Raw genomic sequence first — 18,768 nt, forward strand, 5'->3', positions numbered from 1 at the left:
ATACTAAGTGCTGGAAAGTAGTTTTTGAAAAACCAAATCTTCCCGATTCCAGCTTCCAACAGAAGGCAAATAACTTCAGCTGGAGGGAGTCTCGGGCAAATCTACCGAGTAATAGAGTGGTTGAGGTCTATCCTTGTCAGAGTGAATTTCCCCCTCCTCTGTGATGATGAGGTCCACACAGGGATATATCACTACTTAAGTATGTTATCTATGAGGGTGTCCACGCATGGCTGTCCAGTAGAAAGCTAATCTCGGAGCTCGGGAAAACCCAGGTTCAAGGTACTGTCTGCCTCATCCCGCAGAACGTCACTCGGGGCGATGAGATGCTAAATCTCAGAGCAGCTGCTAGGCTCCAGGGGTTTCCCATGATAAGAAAATCTCAAATGTGGTCCCTTTTCGCTCCCCATGCAGATCTCCGTCCACTGATCAGTCACTAATCTAGCATGATATCGACTCATCAAGTTAAAAGTCTTGACTTCCATTCAGACAAAATTAGACAGCTTCAATTTCCAGTCTCTCTAATCCCACGGTGGACGTTTAAACATTTCCAATCTTAGCAGCCTCCTTGGTTCTCTAATGACCAAACACAATTTTCTTGTGACAGAGCTTTCCTTAAAAGCATAATCTAATTAGTAGAAAGTGGGAGGGAGCGCGACTTTATTTTTAGACTTTTGTGGGAGACATGTAATAGATAATGATGATATATGGCACCGTACCCACTCATGCGGGCCCGTGATCACAGCATCGAGAAGTCCCCTGGGGCAGCTTATTTGAAAAGGGGATGGCCTACTCCTCCCTGGTGTTCTGCTGGGCACACGACACGCTTCTTTTTGGTTTTATTTTGTTTTGTTTTGGATTCCTTTCCCGTTTTTCTTTTTTTCCTATTTTTTTTTTTAATAAAAGAAAACTAAAATAAAGGGGGTGGGCTTAGAAAGCGGTCTGAGGCCCCGAACTCCAATGTGCAGTGACATATCCAGAGTCGTACAGCCAGCAGGTATCAGGGGCCGCTTAATGAGCAGCCGGCAAGAGCCCAAATCCCAAGGGCTGTCCAAAGCAGATTAAAATGGAACTGAGAAATGTCTGAAAATAAATGTACATCTCAACGTAGAAAATTGTGAATTTGTAGTTTTCTAAGTCGGTTTGTTATCTGTAGGGAACCATTTTTTATTGGAGTTTTGACGCCATTGCTGTGGAGACTGTATGATGCATTGTATGTGTGTTTACATATATACATGCATAAATAGGAATGTGTATACATATATGTTTATATGTGTGTATATACATATATGTGTTGGGGTTTTTTGGAGGCAATAGGAATTAGGGATTTGCCCAAAGTCACACAGTGTCAGAGATCAGATTCTGAACGCAGGTTTTCCTGATTCCTGGCCCACGTTCTATCCACTGGGCCTCCTCACTGCCATGTGTACATATATGGCACATATACACGTGTGTGTCACACATGTCTATACACATTCACAGGTATATACATATGGACACAGATACCCTCGTGTTCACACATATACATATACACACCCTTTTTAGGTTATTTTTCCACATCACCATCAGAGTCGTGTTCTATCTTTTAGTCTAAAGGGCCACAGCTAGGTAACACGGGAGGAAAAGTGGGGCTAGAGCCCAGAACTCGGGGTCAGGAACCCCTGAGTTCAAGTTTTGCCTTAGGCACTAACTTTAGCTGGGTGACCCTGAGCAAAGCACTCTTTGTGCCTCAGTTTCCTTATATCTGTATAATGGGGATTATGATGACGGCGCTTCCCACCTCCAGGGCTCCTGCTATGCCAGTGGGCAGGTGCCACATAAGATGCTAGCCAACACGATGATTGAGCCTGCTCTATCAGACATACAGACTAAGGGTCCCTCCCTCCAAGCTCTCACCTGTCACTGTCACTCCACTCACGGCAGAGACGTTTCTCAGTCAGCCCAGGATATCTGTTCTCCATCATCACCCCAGCCGACGTCACATCCACCGAGCGTTATGGGTCGGAAATCACTTGTCCTCTGGTCTTCCCTCAGAAACCCTCCTCGGGAGCTTCAGTCGGCATTATTCCCATTTTCCAAATGAGAACGTTGAATCCGTGTGACTTGCCTCAGGATCCCACAAGTAGTAACAGTTCAGGAGATGAGATTTCAACTCATGGGTTCTTGATTCCAAGCCCAGTTGTATCCACTGGGCCACACTGCTTCTCGTAGGGGACAAGATGAGGTTTATTGGGCGTGAGATAGGAAGAGAATTGTTCTCAAAGTCATGTGTTCAAATCTTGCCTCTGACATAGACCAGTTGTATGACCCCATGGGGTAAGACACTACTCTCAGCTGAAGGAGATCCCTTCTAGCTCTAACTCTAGGCTCTTAAGTTCTTGATGGCTTTTACTGGTGGGATTCAGCAACCACAGATGTTCCTTGTGGAAAGTTAGGGAAAGTCATGGTTTAGATTCAGGAATACGAGATCAAATCCTGCCCCCAATACCACTGGGTGACTTGGAGCAAATGTGTTTCATCTCTGAGCTTATATTTCCTCATCTATAAAATGGGGATGATGGCTATCTCTCCGTGGTAGTGAAGCTCAGTGAAATTCATGTATGCAAAAGATAGAAAAGCATGGAAGTAGCTCAGTCCCAGGGAGGTCACCTGCCCAGGATTTGGGGGTGGGATAAATGGCAGAACTGGGAATTCACGTGTCCCCCACTGTCCCTAGTGAAGACTTCTCTGGAAGGTCTGTGGGACCGTGGGACACAAGACACTGGGGCGAGGCTCTGAGGGGAATATTTTTGTATTTCCCTTTTCCTTCGAGGGATCCCAACGAACCTGGGGAGAGACGGACCTGGCTTGGCTTAATTCACAATCTCTGAATGGGGACGGACCTCAGAGGTCATGTGCCAGCCTGTCCCCCAAGTAGGAATCCTTTCTTACTGTTCCCCACAAGTGGTTTATCTGATTTCTGTTGGAAGACCTCTACTGATGGGGACCTTATTACCTCCTGAAGCAGCCTATTTCACTTTTGAATAGCTCGGTATATCAAAATTTTCTTCTTTTGTGTCAAAACATGCACCCATTATTCTTCATTCTGCCCTGTGTGCCCAGTGAAACAAAGCTGGCTAACGTAAAGCCGCTCCAGTACTTTGGTAGACATGTTACATGTCCTTTCTTGCCCCCCAATCCGAATCTTTTCTTTTCCTGGCTGAACATCCCTAATGGCCATTCCTCATATGTCCCAGTTCGTATATATTCTGTATATGCCTAAATATATCCCCTCCCTCCTCCGCCTCCTCACCCGCATCCCGATTTTGTCAGGACCCTCATGAAATATGACTCTAGAACCATCTCTGGCTAGGACCCAGGATACACCATGGCTAACATCTCCCTAGCTCTTCAAACGACACTTTTGTGACAGCAGCCAAAATTTGCGGGAACTTTTTTGGATCGACATTATATTATATTATATTACTTCCTGTACAGGGCTGGAACTCTACCTCATTATATCAAACTAGAGTGATTATATCATTATATCATACTAGAGTGATCATATCATATCACACTAGTGATTATATCATTATATCACACTAGAGTGATCATATCATATCAAACGAGTGATTATATCATTATGTCAAACTAGAGTGATCATATCATTATATCATACTAGAGTGATTATATCATTATATCATACTAGAGTGATTATATCATATCAAACTAGAGCGATCATATCATATCACACTAGTGATTATATCATATCACACTAGAGTGATTATATCATATCAAACGAGTGATTATATCATTACATCAAACTAAAGTGATTATGTCATTATATCATACTAGAGTGATTATGTTATTATATCAAACTAAAGTGATTATATCATTATATCATACTAGAGTGATTATGTCATTATATCATACTAGAGTGATCATATTATATCATACTAGATCTATGGAACTAGAGAACCATCATCTCATCAGTTCCGTTGAGTTAACGCCTTGTTGTAAGTATCCTTGTTTTAAGTAGACTTCTCCAGAGTGCGGCCCTCTACATCTTCCTCTCATCCGATTTGCGATCCGGACAGAACCCGGACTTTCCCCGGCAGCTCTCTGGTGGTAGAGACGTGGTGCATTGCCTCTACCCACCGGATGAACTTCAGTGTCGGCCATTTCCCTGAGGTTATTCCGAGCATTCAAGCTTGCAAAACTCCAAAGTGTAATTTTGTTTACGAGTCAGTGCATGTGGAAGGAACTTGCCTAACTAGTTCAAGGGCTGGCTTTTGGAGAGCCTTCTATGTCTGTGACTTACAGAGCTGCCCCGAATGGGACTCCTCGGGTAGGGGGTGGGGGGTAGGGGGTGTTTGCTGCTTTTTTGCTGCTCCTTGCTCAACTGCCTTTGCTCCTCTCCTTTGCTGGTTTATGCAGTTCCACAGATCTCCAGCAGATGGCACACATCACCTTCCAATCCAATCCAATCAGTGTTTATTAAGCATGCCTTATTTCTGTTGTATTTGGAGGTACAAAGACACAGTCAAGAGCTATTCCTGCCCTCAAAGAGATGGAATTCTTCTAGGGGCATATTAAAGTGTAGCCCCTGATACCTATTAGCTGTATGTCCCTGGACAGCTCCCTTTTAGGGTTATAGGCAGGAATGCCTGTCCTGGCGCAGGGAATTTCTTCACCTGGAAGTCTCTTTAACCAATGAAATCACAACTCCGGTCTCTATTCCCCCTCATCATTATCACCACCATCCTCCTCCTCCTCAAGACAAATAATACATTCAGGTCCAAGTTCCATTTTCTTTATTCGATTGTTTAAACCAATAAGCCATACTAATTACCGGGCACTGTGCCAGGCACTAGGGATTCAAACAAACAGTCCTTGTCCTCGAGTTGTTTATATTGTACTTGGGAAGAGGAGGTGGCTGAAAACCACAGCTATGTGAAATAGTGGGCGCCAAATATCTACCTGGGAAATGAACCGGATTGTGATAACTTTTCCCCGATGAAAATTTGGGTTCAAAGTCATAAGGCAACAAAATGAGTTTTGAAAATCCCTACAAGATGGAACCTTATCTGACTGCCAAGAATAGATGCATCAGTCCCCATTGAACCTATTTATATTATATACTCAATTCTTTTCATCTTTCGTTTTATATGATTGGAGGTAACTCCTAGCTATCTATCCTTTTTTTTTTATCTGTGCTTATTTTATTTTTTATAGCTTTTTATTTACAAGATATAGGCATAAGTAATTTTTCAGCTTTGACAATTCTAGCTATCTATCTTACACAGATCTTTCTAGCCCTAATGGCTCCATTTTTTGGTTCTAAGGTCCCTTCCAGATCAGACTTTCCATGTTCTAAGGTTCCTCCCAGCTCTGATATTGCCTGTTCTAAGGGTCCTTCCAATTCTGACTTTCTCTGTTCTAAGGTCTCCCTCCCGGATCTAACATTCTATGTTCCAAGGTCCCTCTCAGCTCTAACCTTCCACGTTCTAAGCCTCTGCCAGATCTAACATACTCTATTCTGAGTCCTTCCAACTCTGACATTCCACGTTCTGAGGTTCCATGCAGCCATCCCATCTGTACTTGGAATCATCTCTAGGACTAGAATTCCCATTGCAGGAGGTTAGAATTTTTTCCCCTCTGTCTTTTCTGTGTTTTATACTATTTTGCTACTGTTAGTTGTTTTACTTTTCCCTTTTTTCTTATTGTTGTTTGAGTGGGTTCACACTTTTATAAACACCAAGACGAATGTAAGACTCTAAGGAACTTTATAAAAACTTGTCAAATTTTCATAATTATGTGTTTAGGGGTGAGTGTAAGCGCCACCTGCTGTATAGAGAAGGCCTGGGACCTCACAAAAGATTATTTAATAGAAACTACTTGCATCCTCTATATAATCATTGGAGAGCCTTACTTCCTTAACTGGTTTATATAATCCTATCAATTAAAGGGCAGATAATAAACATAACAAGGTACTAATAGGCCAGCCAAGTACAGGGACAAATCTACATCTTTTTCACATGTGAGAAAAGTTTTTGATTAAATTAAAAAAGGAGTCTGGCCACTAACTGGGGAAATATTGGAGATGCCCTGGTGTCCCTTAAAAAGACAAACTAGCCAGCTCTGATCAGCAGTTTGAGGCAAGGAACAGCAGCTTGGAGTCCATGATCTCTGCCTACCAGAGGGCAGCAAGCATGGGGGATGATGGAAATTCAGTTGTGGGAGCTTGTGTGTCATGGTTTTAGGAGTGTGGACTCCCAGAGTGCCCTTTGCCTTTGAAGGTGGTAGTCATCCTCAGGGGAGATAATCCAGAGAGGGGTTAAACACTTTAGTACAAGTTAGGTGGGGAGAGAGAAGAAAGCTACTGTCTACACTCATCTCTTTATATTCTAAGGCCCTTTCCAGATCAAACATTTCTGGTCAAATGACCTCTTCAATCCTGGCAGTATATAGTTTCAGGTCTCTTGCTCTGACACATATGTATATAGATATAGATATTTATATCTGCATATACACATGTATATGTATCACATATGTGTACACATATATGCGTGTATACAATTAATTCCCCCCCAATATATCTAAAAACAACATTAAGTCTTTTAAAATTTTGAGTTTTTAATTCTCCCCCTCCCTTCTGCCCTCATTAAGAAGGCAAGCAATTCGATATAGGTTATACGTGTGCAGTCGTGCAAAACATTTCCATATTAGTCATGTTATAAGAGAAACCACAGACCAAAAAACAAAAAACACCCAACAACAAAGTAAAAAAAAAATTACGTCAATTTGCATTCAGATTCTGAGATCAGTTCTTTCTAAGGAGGGTGTTTTTCATTATGCGTCCTTTGGAATTACCTTAGATTATCGTATTGCTGAGAATAAGCTAAATCAAAGGTAATCGTATGATATTGTTATTGTGTACATTTTCTCCTGGTTTTGCTTATTTCACTTTGCCTCGATTGATCGAAATATTTCCAGATTTTTCTGAGAGTATCCTGCTCCTCATTTCTACATAATCATATAGATAGATAGATAGATCATGTATCTTCTTAAGAGTATAGTGATATTCCATCAAAATCATATACCACAGCTTATTCAGCCGCACCTGAACATTTTGATGGACATTCGTAGCTCTGACTTTCTATATCCCAAGTTTCCTGTCAGCTATGACATTTTGTGTTCAGTATTTTAAGGAACCTTCCAGCTCTGACAGCTTGTATTCTAAGCCAGAGATTCTTAGTTTGGGGTTCACAGGTAGAGATGCCCAGGGACTTTTGAATGTTTTGATAATAGTAGTTGATCTCCTTTGTAATCCTATGTATTTTATTTTATACATTTAAAAATATGAGCCTAAAAAGAACTATTTAGGACTCACCAGACCAATAGCTAAAAGGCTCCAGAACCCCAAAATGGTTGAGTCCCCCGTTATAAAGTATTGACTAGATCCCTTCTAGCTCTGATCTACTATGTTTCATATTCTACGTTCTATCTCAGCTCTGACATTCTCTGTTCTGAGGTTCCTTTTATCTGTGATAGTCTGTGTATGTTCTAAAGTCCCTTCCAACTATGTCACGTTCTGTGCTTTCAGATTCTGACCAATCGTGTGCTCTCAGGACCTCCCCAGTTCTGACAGTCCGTGTTCTAAGGTCCCTCCCAGTTTTGAAATTCTATGCTCCAAGAACCTTCTGAGCTCTTGACATTCTACTCCCTTAAGATCTGTACCGGCTCGGATGTTCCAGGTTGGATGGAATATATGATGCCTCATTTAATTCAGCCTTGGAACTTTCTTGGCTTCCACACCATATGGCTGACTTAGACTGAGTTTGTGGTCCACTAAATCCCACACATTTTTTTTTTTTGAAGAAATTGGCATTAAGTGACTTGCCCAGGGTCATACAGCTAGGAAGTGTCTGATTCGAACTCAGGTCCTCCTGACTTCAGGACTGGTGCTCTATTCACTCTTGTCACCTAGCTGCCCCAATCTCACACATTTTTTCAGATAAGTGACTATCCCGCTAGACTCCAAGTAGTCTTGTATTTATAAGTACAAGTATATTTATAAGTATAAATATTTATATTTTTTAACCCAAATTTTATCTTACTGTATTTGGTCCAATGCTGATTAACTCTAAGGTCTTCTTTGCACTTATATATATTTTTTCTCCCCTTCTAGAGATGAGAAGTGATGGTGGCCAGGTTTGGTGGCTTCTTGATGCTTCTTTCCTCCAGGTAAGTACCTGAAAGTCAGTGTCACGTTCCCTTGGACGCGTTCCCTGATGCAGACCTGCTGCCTCTGCTGCTAGTGGACCTGGAACTTTCTCTTGGCCCCAAGGAGCAAAGTCCTTGTGGAAGTCTTGAGGTCGCTGTGCTTTCTCAGGCCCCGCGTAGGATTGACTATGGGTGAATACAGTCCTGGGTGAGCCATTAGCTCTTCCCCAGCCACTCCCTCAAGTGTACAAGGTCCTCAGGGGTGGGAAGCTTGATTCCACCAGGCTCACAGCACCCTCTCTTCTGTCATTTCTTGTAGAGTTTCGTCTTGCTCCTGCGCTTCCCCAGTCCACACTCATTCTGGGCATGAAGGATGGTGGCAAAGCTGCAAAAACATATTGCTCCTGGGGGCACTCTTCAAAAGAGGTTCCAAAATGCCTAGCCATACTTGTTTGTTTTTAAAGAATTGTAATGGATAACTTTTGTTTTTACATCGCTTTCATTTTTTAATATGTCCCTACCTTTTTCCCCATCCAGTGAGCTGTCCCTTCTACAAAGGATTAAAAAAAAAGAAAAATCAGAGGGGGGAAAAATTCAGCTAAACCGATACACAACTAAGGCCAGCGGTTTATGCCACGTTCCCACCTCTCACCCCTCTCTTTCTGCCATAGCCTTTCCTCTCTGCAAAGAGGAGAAGGAAATATGTTTCTTATGTCTTCCCTGGATTGGCAGCACTTTTTAAAAAGTGATTTTTTTTATTTTGAACTTAACCTCCTGCCCTAAGAGTATTTCCATACGTACAACAGATCACAAAAAAGATTCTATATGAAATCATGACTCTCGTATTGCTTGCTTTTAAAAAAAAGTACATAATAAATTCTATGTTATTTTGAAAACTGTCCTGCTTAGCTGTGTTTCTTTCAGTACTTCCTTTTGTTCTCTTCAACACATTTTCAATAATGTTTTCAATAGCCCTCTTTTTTTTTTATTACTCTTGCTAACTCTTTGTCTCCCTTTTTTATTAATAACTGAAAGAAATGAAAAAAAAAAAAAACCCAAACACATCTTGATGAAAATAGAGTCTAGCAAACAGAATCCTTACAGTGGCCCTATCCCAAAACATGTGATTATTTACCTTATATATCACTTCTCTTTCAGGGGGTGGGTGAGTAACAGGGCCTTTGGAGACATGGTTGACCATTGCATGGCTCAGAGCTCTTAACTTCTTCAAAGCATTTTTCCTTTAGAATGCTTCTGTATTTGTATAAATTCTCCTGGTTCTACTCACTTTATTCTCCTTCAAGTTCATACTATTCAGGATTCTCAGAAATTGTTCCTTTTGTCATTTTGTATGTCACAATAATATTCCATTGCATTCATATATCATAATGGGTTCAAACATTTCCTTGTTGTTTAAGAGATTATTATCTCAGGTGTCCTACTCCTTAGATTCTAATTCTCAGCATGTATTTTTTTTATTTTTTTCCCTTTTAATCTTTCCTATTCCCCTTTAGGAATGAGGAATTTGTTTTTATTTATCTACCTTCCTCCTCTTCTCTTTTAACAACTTACCTTTTTATCTTTGGTTGTATTTTTATTGAGTTTCATATACGTCTACATTAAACTTTGTGTGTGTGTGTGTGTGTGTGTGTGTGTGTGTGTAACAGTAAATTATTCTTGGCTGTAAGCCTTTATCTTTTGCCTCTTAGAATATTGCCAAGATCTCCTTTCATTTAAGGAAGAAGCTTCCAGGTCTTGTATGAGCCTACTTGGGAGTGCCTTGATACTTGAAACTGCTTCTTTCTGAATCCTTGCAATGTGTTTTCCTGGACATGGGAGCTCTGCATTTTGACTGTAGCATTCCTGGGATTTTTCCTTATGGAGTTCCTTTTAGGAAGTGATTAGCAGATTCTTTCTTATCTTTGCCCTCTGATTCTAATAAATATGGCTACTTTTCATTGATGATTTCTTGGAATGTAGAACCTAGGTTTTTCTTAAATCATTTTCAGGAAGTCCAGTGATTTAAAAATTATCTTCCCCTCTTTTTTACGTCAGTTGATTTTTTAAAACATATATATGTATATCTTAAATTTTCTACCATTTTTTCAATCTCTTCATTTTTGTTCCAATATTTATTACTGTTTCACGATGTCATTGATTTGTTTGGGCTATTTTAGTTTTGTGGTGAATACTTTACTGGGGTAAGCTTTATCATATTCTCTTCTAAGCTATTTATTCTTCTAGTTTTTTTTTTTTTTTCCAATAAGAAACTTCTCCTTTCTATTCTCTTACATTGGTATTCTATTATAGTCCTTGGGGAAAAAAGCTATTTTTTTTCTGTTGAGTTTTTGGTTCTAGTTGTTACTGTGTTATATTCTCCTTTTTTGGGGGATCCCTAGTAGTACAATAATTTCTGATATTGTCTGGTATTTTCTTTGATTCACTTATCTCTTTAGCTTTCGTTCCTGAATTGAGGCTTTGCGTGAGGGTCTATGTGCAATGCTATACTTTTCGTAAAGTGGTTGACATAGCATGGTGTCTCAGTTGCCCAGTCTGTCTCTTAGGGTTAGACCTGTCTCTCTCTGTATCTTAGGAAAGAGTAGGAAAGAGTATTAGGATCTGTGTGTTGGTTTGTGCTCAGTGAGCTTCATCCCCACCCAGGAGCTTGTTCAGAAAAGCTTCCAGTCTTGATACCCCTGAACATGAGGACTTCAGTGTACTATACTTTAGTTCATCCCCTGGTTGTCCTGGGGTTATCCTGTGCTGTCATTGGTTTTGCTGGGAGCTCCCTTTCCAATTGTCTCTGGGCTTGGCTGGCCTTTTGTTGCCTAAGAAATATAATTTGGCCAGGTATGAACTTAACCCTTGCAGATGCCTTTCACCACTATATATTCTATCATCTTATCTCCTCCCTCTGGGAAATCTCTATTCTGGCTAGGGATTTAATTCTTGATGACTAAAGCATTGGTCATTTCCTCCTGGAATCTCCATTTTTAAGGAATAGCATTTAAGCTAGCAATGGTTCTTCTTTTATTCCTCACTGGGCCCTTCTTGATGCTCTGGATATGTTTTCCCCAAAAACATTTCAAAAGCATTTAAAAATTGTTTCAGACAAAAATATATAAATTTCACTTTTAAAATTTTTCTTATGCTACTCTAAATAGAAACAATTTTTAATATTACATTGAATTAAAAAAAAACCCCACCTCTAATGAAGGCTCCATCTTCCCTTCAGAATACAACCGTCCACATCTGAAGTATCATGTTGACATATGTCAATGTGGCACATTTACAAAACAACACAGCTGCTACTGCTAAAATTACAGCTCAATAGAATATTAACTTCGAGTCTTATTAGGTAAGTAGAGTAACAGTGTTATCAATTAATATTGAAAATGGGCTGGCTTTTTTCTTTTTAAACAGAGAAAAATATTGCAACTGCTGAGGTAGGGAAGGGGAGTAGAGCTTGGAGCTGCTATTGTATAGGTTTCTTTTCTAAAACTAAAAATTTTTATTGATATTTTTTGTTTTTTAATACCACCATAATTTCCCCTGATAGCCCTCCTTTTCCAGAAAGCTATCCCACATAATAAATAGTATCTTTTAAGACAAGAAAAAGTGGGGTGGGGAAGAATCAGCCTAAATAATCAGGATATCAAGAAAAATCTGATAATGCAAAAAATATATGCAATTAGGAACCTCCTTACCTCTGAAAAGGGGTGTGTCTAAGAATGTTTTCTCAATTTCTTCTTTCAAGTCAAGCTTGTACTTTAGCATTTTGCAACATTCTCTCTGGATTTTATATGCGTCTGGTTCTCCTTTCTATTTACATTATTATAGCGATTGTGTATGTTTTCTTGGCTCGGATTACTTCCTTCTGCATCAGTTCATGGAGATCTTTCTATATTTCTCTTATTCCCTGCATGCATCATTTCTCACAGCACAATCATATTTATTGCATTCATGAATCACAACTTGTGTAGCCAGTTTCCAATCAATGCACATCTACTTGGCTTCTAATTTCTTTGCTATCATGAAAATTGTTGCTACAAATATTTTGGTAGATAAGGGATTTTTCTTTTTATCAAGGACCACTTTGGGTTATAAGCCTAGTAATGGAATCTCTGGATCAAAGGGTAAGAACATATTAGCCCCTTCATTGGCTTAATTCCAAATTTCTTTCCTACGTGGTTGTCCAGATTCACCAGCCCACAAAAAACACCTCAGCAAGTGTCTGAGGTTGGATTTGAACTTGGAGCCTTCTGATTCTAGAGCCAGTTCTCTATCCACCTATCTGATTTCTTAAATATATCTTGGACACTAGATCTTTATAAAGAACATATGATTTTTTGAAAGGTTTTTTTCCATTAACCTCTTCCCTTTTTAGCCTGTGTATTAATTTTGTTTATGCAGAAATTTTTTCAGCTTCAAGTAATCAAAATTATATTTTCAGTTGCTTCTATTAACTGGTACCTTTTATAGTTTTTTTTGTTGTTGTTGTTTTGTCCACATCTGTGATACTATTGGTGTGAGAAAAACTCAGTCTGAAAATCCCATCCGTCTACGCATATGGGCAATTCCTCTAACTTAATGCTTTAGAGAGCTCCGGAAGGTTATGTAACTTTCCTGTCAGGTGTTGATGTGTTCTAAGGCTGGTCTTCTCTCCACTATATCATGTACTAGGGATCTGAGGATAGAAATAAAGCAGCCCCTGTTATTCAGCTCAGTCCTTATCAAAATAGAGGTCAGTGGATTATGTTCATCCATATCTGAAATTGGGCTCCATACCCAGAACTCAGTCAATTGGTAGGACACCACTCCTTACTGTCGATGGGCCCTCCTGCCCTAAAATGTAAGATATTTCTGTTGCCTTTCATTCTCCTGCCTCCGGCGGCATCCATGTATAACCCAGAGATCTCATTTAGACCTCAAACAACAATGGTTTGACAAGTCAATAAGCCGGTAAGCATTTATTAAGCACTTCCTGCATATCAGATACTTAAATGCTGAGTTATAAAGAAAATTAAAAACTTGGCTCTAGCCTTCAAGGGACTCACATCTTAATGGAAGAGACTGCTGTACTTATAAGATATTGGTAAGACAAATGGGAGTAATCTCAGAGGGAATTATTAACTAAGCATTACTAATGCTTCTTGAAGAAGATGAGAGCCAAGACTGAAGGAAGCCTGCAAAGACAGAAGACAGAGATGAGGAAGGGCATTCCAGGCATGAGGAACAGCCCAGGAAAATGCCTGCAGGTGGGAGATGGAATGTCTTATTTGTGGAGCAGCAAAAAGGCCAGTGGCTGCAATTTAGAGCAGCAGTAGTAGTGGGGGAAGAGCAGAAAGGGATGAAGGAACTGGATGATGAAGGGCTCTAGATGGGAGATGTCTGGGGGCCTTTGCAGTGAGGGTAGTCTGGGAAGGGCAGCTCTCCCATACAGAAGCATCTTCTTCTCTTGATTTTTCTCTGGATGGATTTGGAGAATGAGCACTTTTATTACATTGTGACTGGTTATCATTCCCAGAGGAGACACTAAGGGACTTCTGTCCTTGACCCAGACTCAAGTCATCAGAACTTGTCTGCTTGCACCTGACTGCTTTTTAACAAAGCCAGTGTACCTCCGGCCCTCCTTCTGCATGCTCTTTTAAGTCATCCCAAACATAATCAAGTCTTCCAGGAAGGCCAGCACCTCCAGGTGGCTCCTGTCCCCGGCCACCCCTTCCATGGACCCACTAAAAAGAGAGCATTGAACAGTCCCTGCCCTCGAGCAGCTTATCATTTATCATGGAGATGGTGAAATTGGGGTTCCAGGCAGGTCAATGCAAAGAAAGAAGCAGCTGAGGAAACCCCTGAATAACGAAGGAGGCCTGTGGAGTGCTTGAACTCTTCCACTTAGGAACTTCTGAATCTGGAGCCATCCGTGACGTTTGTCCGTGATTCCCTTACCCAGCTATGAGCTGGATTCTGGCATCCCATGGCCTAGGGGACTCTTTTCTGCCTCCCAAACTCCCAGGACCCTAAGGGTATTCTGCACAGTGTCTAGTACATGGCAGACAGACCAGCAAGCTGCTTGATGGGCATCCTGTGGCTTGACCAAAATGAGCTCAGAGACTCCACCCTAGAGACACAGAAAATTCATGTGAACCTTTGGAGCGGAGATGGCCGTAAATGCGCACATCTCGTGTTCCTTTGGAGCTGCTACCATCTTGCCTTGTTTGTAGAGCTCAGGGCATCCTGATCCTGGGCCGTATTGTGCTGCTGTCTCCCGTGTCTCGTGATCAATTTGCATTTTTGAGAGACAAGCAAGCAGGTAGGCAGGCACATAAAGCATTTTTAACTGCTAAGTTTCCTAAGTAAAATGAAGTGTTTACAGTAGGTCTTCCAAGATGTCACAGCAGGCACTTAAAGGCTCTCTAACAATTGCCCCCTTTCAGCTGATGCTCTCAGATCACACCTGTGGCAAGTTTTTTTTTAAATTTAATTTAATTTTTTATTTTTATTTTTTCTTTTATTTTTTTATTATTTTTTTAAAATAGCCTTTTATTTACAAGTTATATGCATGGGTAATTTTACACATTGACAATTGCCAAATCTTTTGTTCCAATTTTTCCCCTCCTTCCCCCCATCTCCTTTCCCAGATGGCAGGTTGACCAATACATATTAAATATGTTAATACAATATAAGTATACATGTCCAAACAGTTATTTTGCTGTACAAAAAGAATCAGACTCTGAGATAATGTACAATTAGCCTGTGAAGGAAATAAAAAATGCAGGTGGACAAAAACAGAGGGATTGGGAATTCTATGTAGTGATTCATAGTCATCTCCCAGGTTCTTTCGCTGGGTGTAGCTGGTTCAGTTCATTACTGCTCTATTGGAACTGATTTGGTTCATCTCATTGCTGGAGGTGGCCACGTCCATCAGAATTGATCATCGCTTAGTGGTGTTGTTGAAGTAAATAATGATCTCCTGATCCTGCTCATTTCACTCAGCATCAGTTCCTGTAAGTCTCTCGAGGCCTTTCTGAAATCCTCCTGCTGGTCATTTCTTACCGAACAATAACATTCCATAATATCCATATACCACAATTTATTCAGCCATTCTCCAATTGATGGACATCCACTCAGTTTCCAGTTTCTGGCCACTACCAAGAGGGCTGCCACAAACATTCTTGCACATACAGGTCCCTTTCTCTTCTTTAAGATTTCTTTGGGATGTAAGCCTGTGGCAAATTCTAGGAGGCATCAAAGGCTTCCTGCTAAAATGACAGTAATTATCCAGGGTGAGTTTCTTTGGACCAACGGATTGAAAGATGACCCATCTGGGCTCGGGGATGAATCCCCGGCCTTGCTCTCAGTCAGTCTGCTCGACAAAGGGGAGCCTGCCGTGGCTCACTGCCCAGTTGGCTCCTTCCACAGCCCCGATCACTTTGATTTCTCTGTGAGGGACTTGGAGGACACAGTGTGTGGGAGCCCTCTGCCCACCACATTCAGGCTCTGTAACCCTCTCTGGGTCCATGGCTCATTAACTTCCACTTAACATTTGACTGAATTGCCATTAATGTCAAAGCCTAAGTAATGTACCGATAAGGGCTGCTGGAGCCGGGACAACCTGGGTGGATCCCTTAGCTGGGGACAAATTCCTTCCCCTCTCTAATCCTCAGTTTCTTCATTTGTAAATTTGAATTCAGTGATTCCCTATGGCCTCTATTGGCCCTTAAGCTATGTTACTTTAAAGAGAATGGAGGATAAATACACATCAAATGAGACAATATCTCTAAAGTGCTTTGCACTTTATACATTCAGGAGGTATTCTATAAATGCTTATTTCCTTTCCTTGCTCTCCCTCTTATTCCCTAACCCCTTTAAGCCAAATTATCTCCCATCCCAGAAGGGTACCAGTGTGCTCATCCCAGCTACAAGGAAGTGCTACAAGGGAGGGAACTGCCCACTGGACAAATCCAAGAGTCCCAAGGTCTGCCAGACACTGGACTTTCCATGTTCAGCAATGTCCAGTAAAGCTCTCAGAAAGGCTTCCTGGGTAAGGGATGGTTTACTCTCAGGCATCGGCAGCTGCTTTTTCCTTTTTGGAAAGGATGAAGCTTCAGAATTCAAAAAGTGTTACTAGTTGTCCAAAATTGTTAATACCTCATGAGCAAGTGGGGAGCCAGTAGGTGTAACACGTCAAGTGGGAGATCTTCATCTCTCTATTTTTCTTTCTTTCTTTCTTTCTTTTTTTTTTTTCTGAGACAATTGAAATTAAGTGACTTGCCCAGAGTCACACAACTGGGAAATGTAAAGTGTCTGAGATCAGATTTGAACTCAGGTCCTCCTGACTTCAGGGCTGTTGTTCTATCTACTGTACCACCTGGCTGCCCCCTAAGTCTCTCTATTTTGGGCAGCTGAGCTTGGTCTGCATTTTGGGGATTCTTAATAACTTGTCTTATTCATTCCCTGACCATATGGCCACCATAACTTATATAGCATAGTCTTCCTTCTCATTAAGTTGTTAAGTACCCTTCCACCCAAATCAACCATCCTTGATGTTAAGATGAATAAGGTTCCATTTTTTCCGGTACCATTGCTAAAGAAGGATTTCACATCCGGTGCTGAAAGGTGATCTTTATAGATGGCTCCAAGAGTACCTTTGACCCCCCTTCTCTTCTGCCTCCATCACCCCCTCCAGCTTTTCTGTGTGTCAGAGACTGAAGAGTGGACATAGAATGAGGTATGTAGTGAACCCCACTATACATACCCCAGGAGTGGGGAGCTGCCCCAATTTGGAAAACAGAACAGGTCAAAATTACCTTATTGATGGGTGGTACAACTGGGGCCCTTGACTGGTTATCTGATAGTGAAACCCAGGAGAGAAAGAGAGAAACAGAGAGGAGGGAAAAGGGAAGAAGGGAGAGAAGGAAGAAGAAAGAAGAAAAGGAAGAGAGAGAAATTTAAGAGGGAAGGAAGGAAGGAAGGAAGAATGAAAGAGAGAAAGAAAAATATTAAAGCACCAAAAGTCAGGAAAAAAGCTGGCCAGAGTAAGCTTTATGTTGGAGGTAAGATCATTGGGCAATGACTTAGAACTAAAGATGAGCCTCTAGGGTTAGAAGTTAACTTGGAGAGACTTCGTTGTCCTTAGAAGTGTCCAGCTTCATACTCCATGGATGCCTTTGATTTTACCTCACAGTGATTTCTAGATACACTGCTCCCTCCCCCCACCTCACCCAGGGAGATTTCTCTGTAATAACAAAGACCAGTTAATCCAAAATCCAAACCAAAGACAGCTAAAATTCCACATCCTCTAAGAAGCCTTTACCAATCCTCCTCTTCCCTCTTTGTCCCCTATTTATCTTGGCTAGACCTTTTTTCCCCTACATTGTGATAGTTTTTATCTTTCTTTGTATCCTCAGCACCTAGTCCAGTTCCTGGCATATAGTTAGTGCTTAATAAATGCTTGTTGACTTGGTTATATAACGTTCTGTACCCACTGATCTTTATTTCTCCAGGAATGGAAGTACATAGCTCCTCATCTTTTTTTTTTCCCCTGGGGCCAGGATTGAGCATTACAATTCTGCAATACCTTACCCTCATTATAAGTACAAAATATTATATAATATAAATATAGTAAATGAATTAGAGCATGTAATAAAATTATATTTATTAAGCTCCATTTTATACTATATAATTATCTATAATTACATTATACAATTATGTGTGACAATTATCTATGTGGCATATAAAATATATACATATATGTATATGTTAATATATATGCATTTTTAATCTTCTTTTAAAACATCATTATCAATTCCAAATTTATCTTCCTCTATCTTCTAATTGGAACCAATCTTTATAACAAAGATTTAAAAAAGAAAGAAAAGTAACTCAACATAACTAAGCATCTTATCAACTCTTCCTGAAATTCTCTCTAATGTTCTCCAATCTCATTTTGGAAAAAAAAAAATCAGATTTATCAATGCTTTCTGTCTTTACCCTATAGCTATTTCTACCTATTACCCACTACTTCTTCCTCCACCCAATTTTACTTTATCCTTCCCCCAAAAAACAAGAATTGAAAGAACGTCTACTTAAGCAAAAAACAATGGACTGAATCTGATCAGCTATGTCACGTTGCACCCCAGTAGCTCCCTACCTCTGTTCTGAGAGGAAGAAGGTTATTTTCCATTAACTATTATCCTGGGAGGATTTGCTATTGTGATTATTCAAGACTTTTAGCTTCCTTCTTTTTAGTGTTTTTTTTTTTTTCTTTTTGCAAGTAATTAACCTCAAGAAATTGAGATAATGACAAAAAGAGTCCTTGAAGGGGAGACTCAGGCCATACTCACGTATCATCAGATGAATCCTTCTGGATGGCCACAGGATTGCCAAGCAAGAGGTTGACAAGGTCACGGTGAGCAGGAGATGAACTGAGGCACCGATAATGAGGGCACAATGAGACTGTCGCCAAGACTACGGAAGATTCTACTCCATAAACTGGACTGTTCAAGTACTCCATTGTCCTCTAAGCCAGTGATGTCATAATCAGGTCACCCAACAACAGGGGAG

The 18,768-nt window shown here is 40.6% G+C and overlaps 1 protein-coding gene across 3 annotated transcripts in view; it reads left to right on the forward strand.

The window, feature by feature from the left end:
• Positions 1–9,098, forward strand: part of ZC3H4 (zinc finger CCCH-type containing 4) — a 53,141-nt gene extending 44,043 nt beyond the window's left edge. For all 3 annotated transcript variants that reach the window (XM_051989301.1, XM_051989302.1, XM_051989305.1), the window contains 2 exons: positions 8,168–8,223; positions 8,522–9,098. In XM_051989301.1, the coding sequence (XP_051845261.1) occupies positions 8,168–8,223; positions 8,522–8,572 (107 nt within the window). In that variant the 3' untranslated portion in view covers positions 8,573–9,098. The remainder of the gene's footprint in view (positions 1–8,167; positions 8,224–8,521) is intronic.
• The last annotated feature ends 9,670 nt before the right edge of the window (positions 9,099–18,768 follow it).

Source organism: Antechinus flavipes, chromosome 3 (genome assembly GCF_016432865.1).
Source record: "Antechinus flavipes isolate AdamAnt ecotype Samford, QLD, Australia chromosome 3, AdamAnt_v2, whole genome shotgun sequence".
Taxonomy (NCBI): Eukaryota; Metazoa; Chordata; class Mammalia; order Dasyuromorphia; family Dasyuridae; genus Antechinus; species Antechinus flavipes.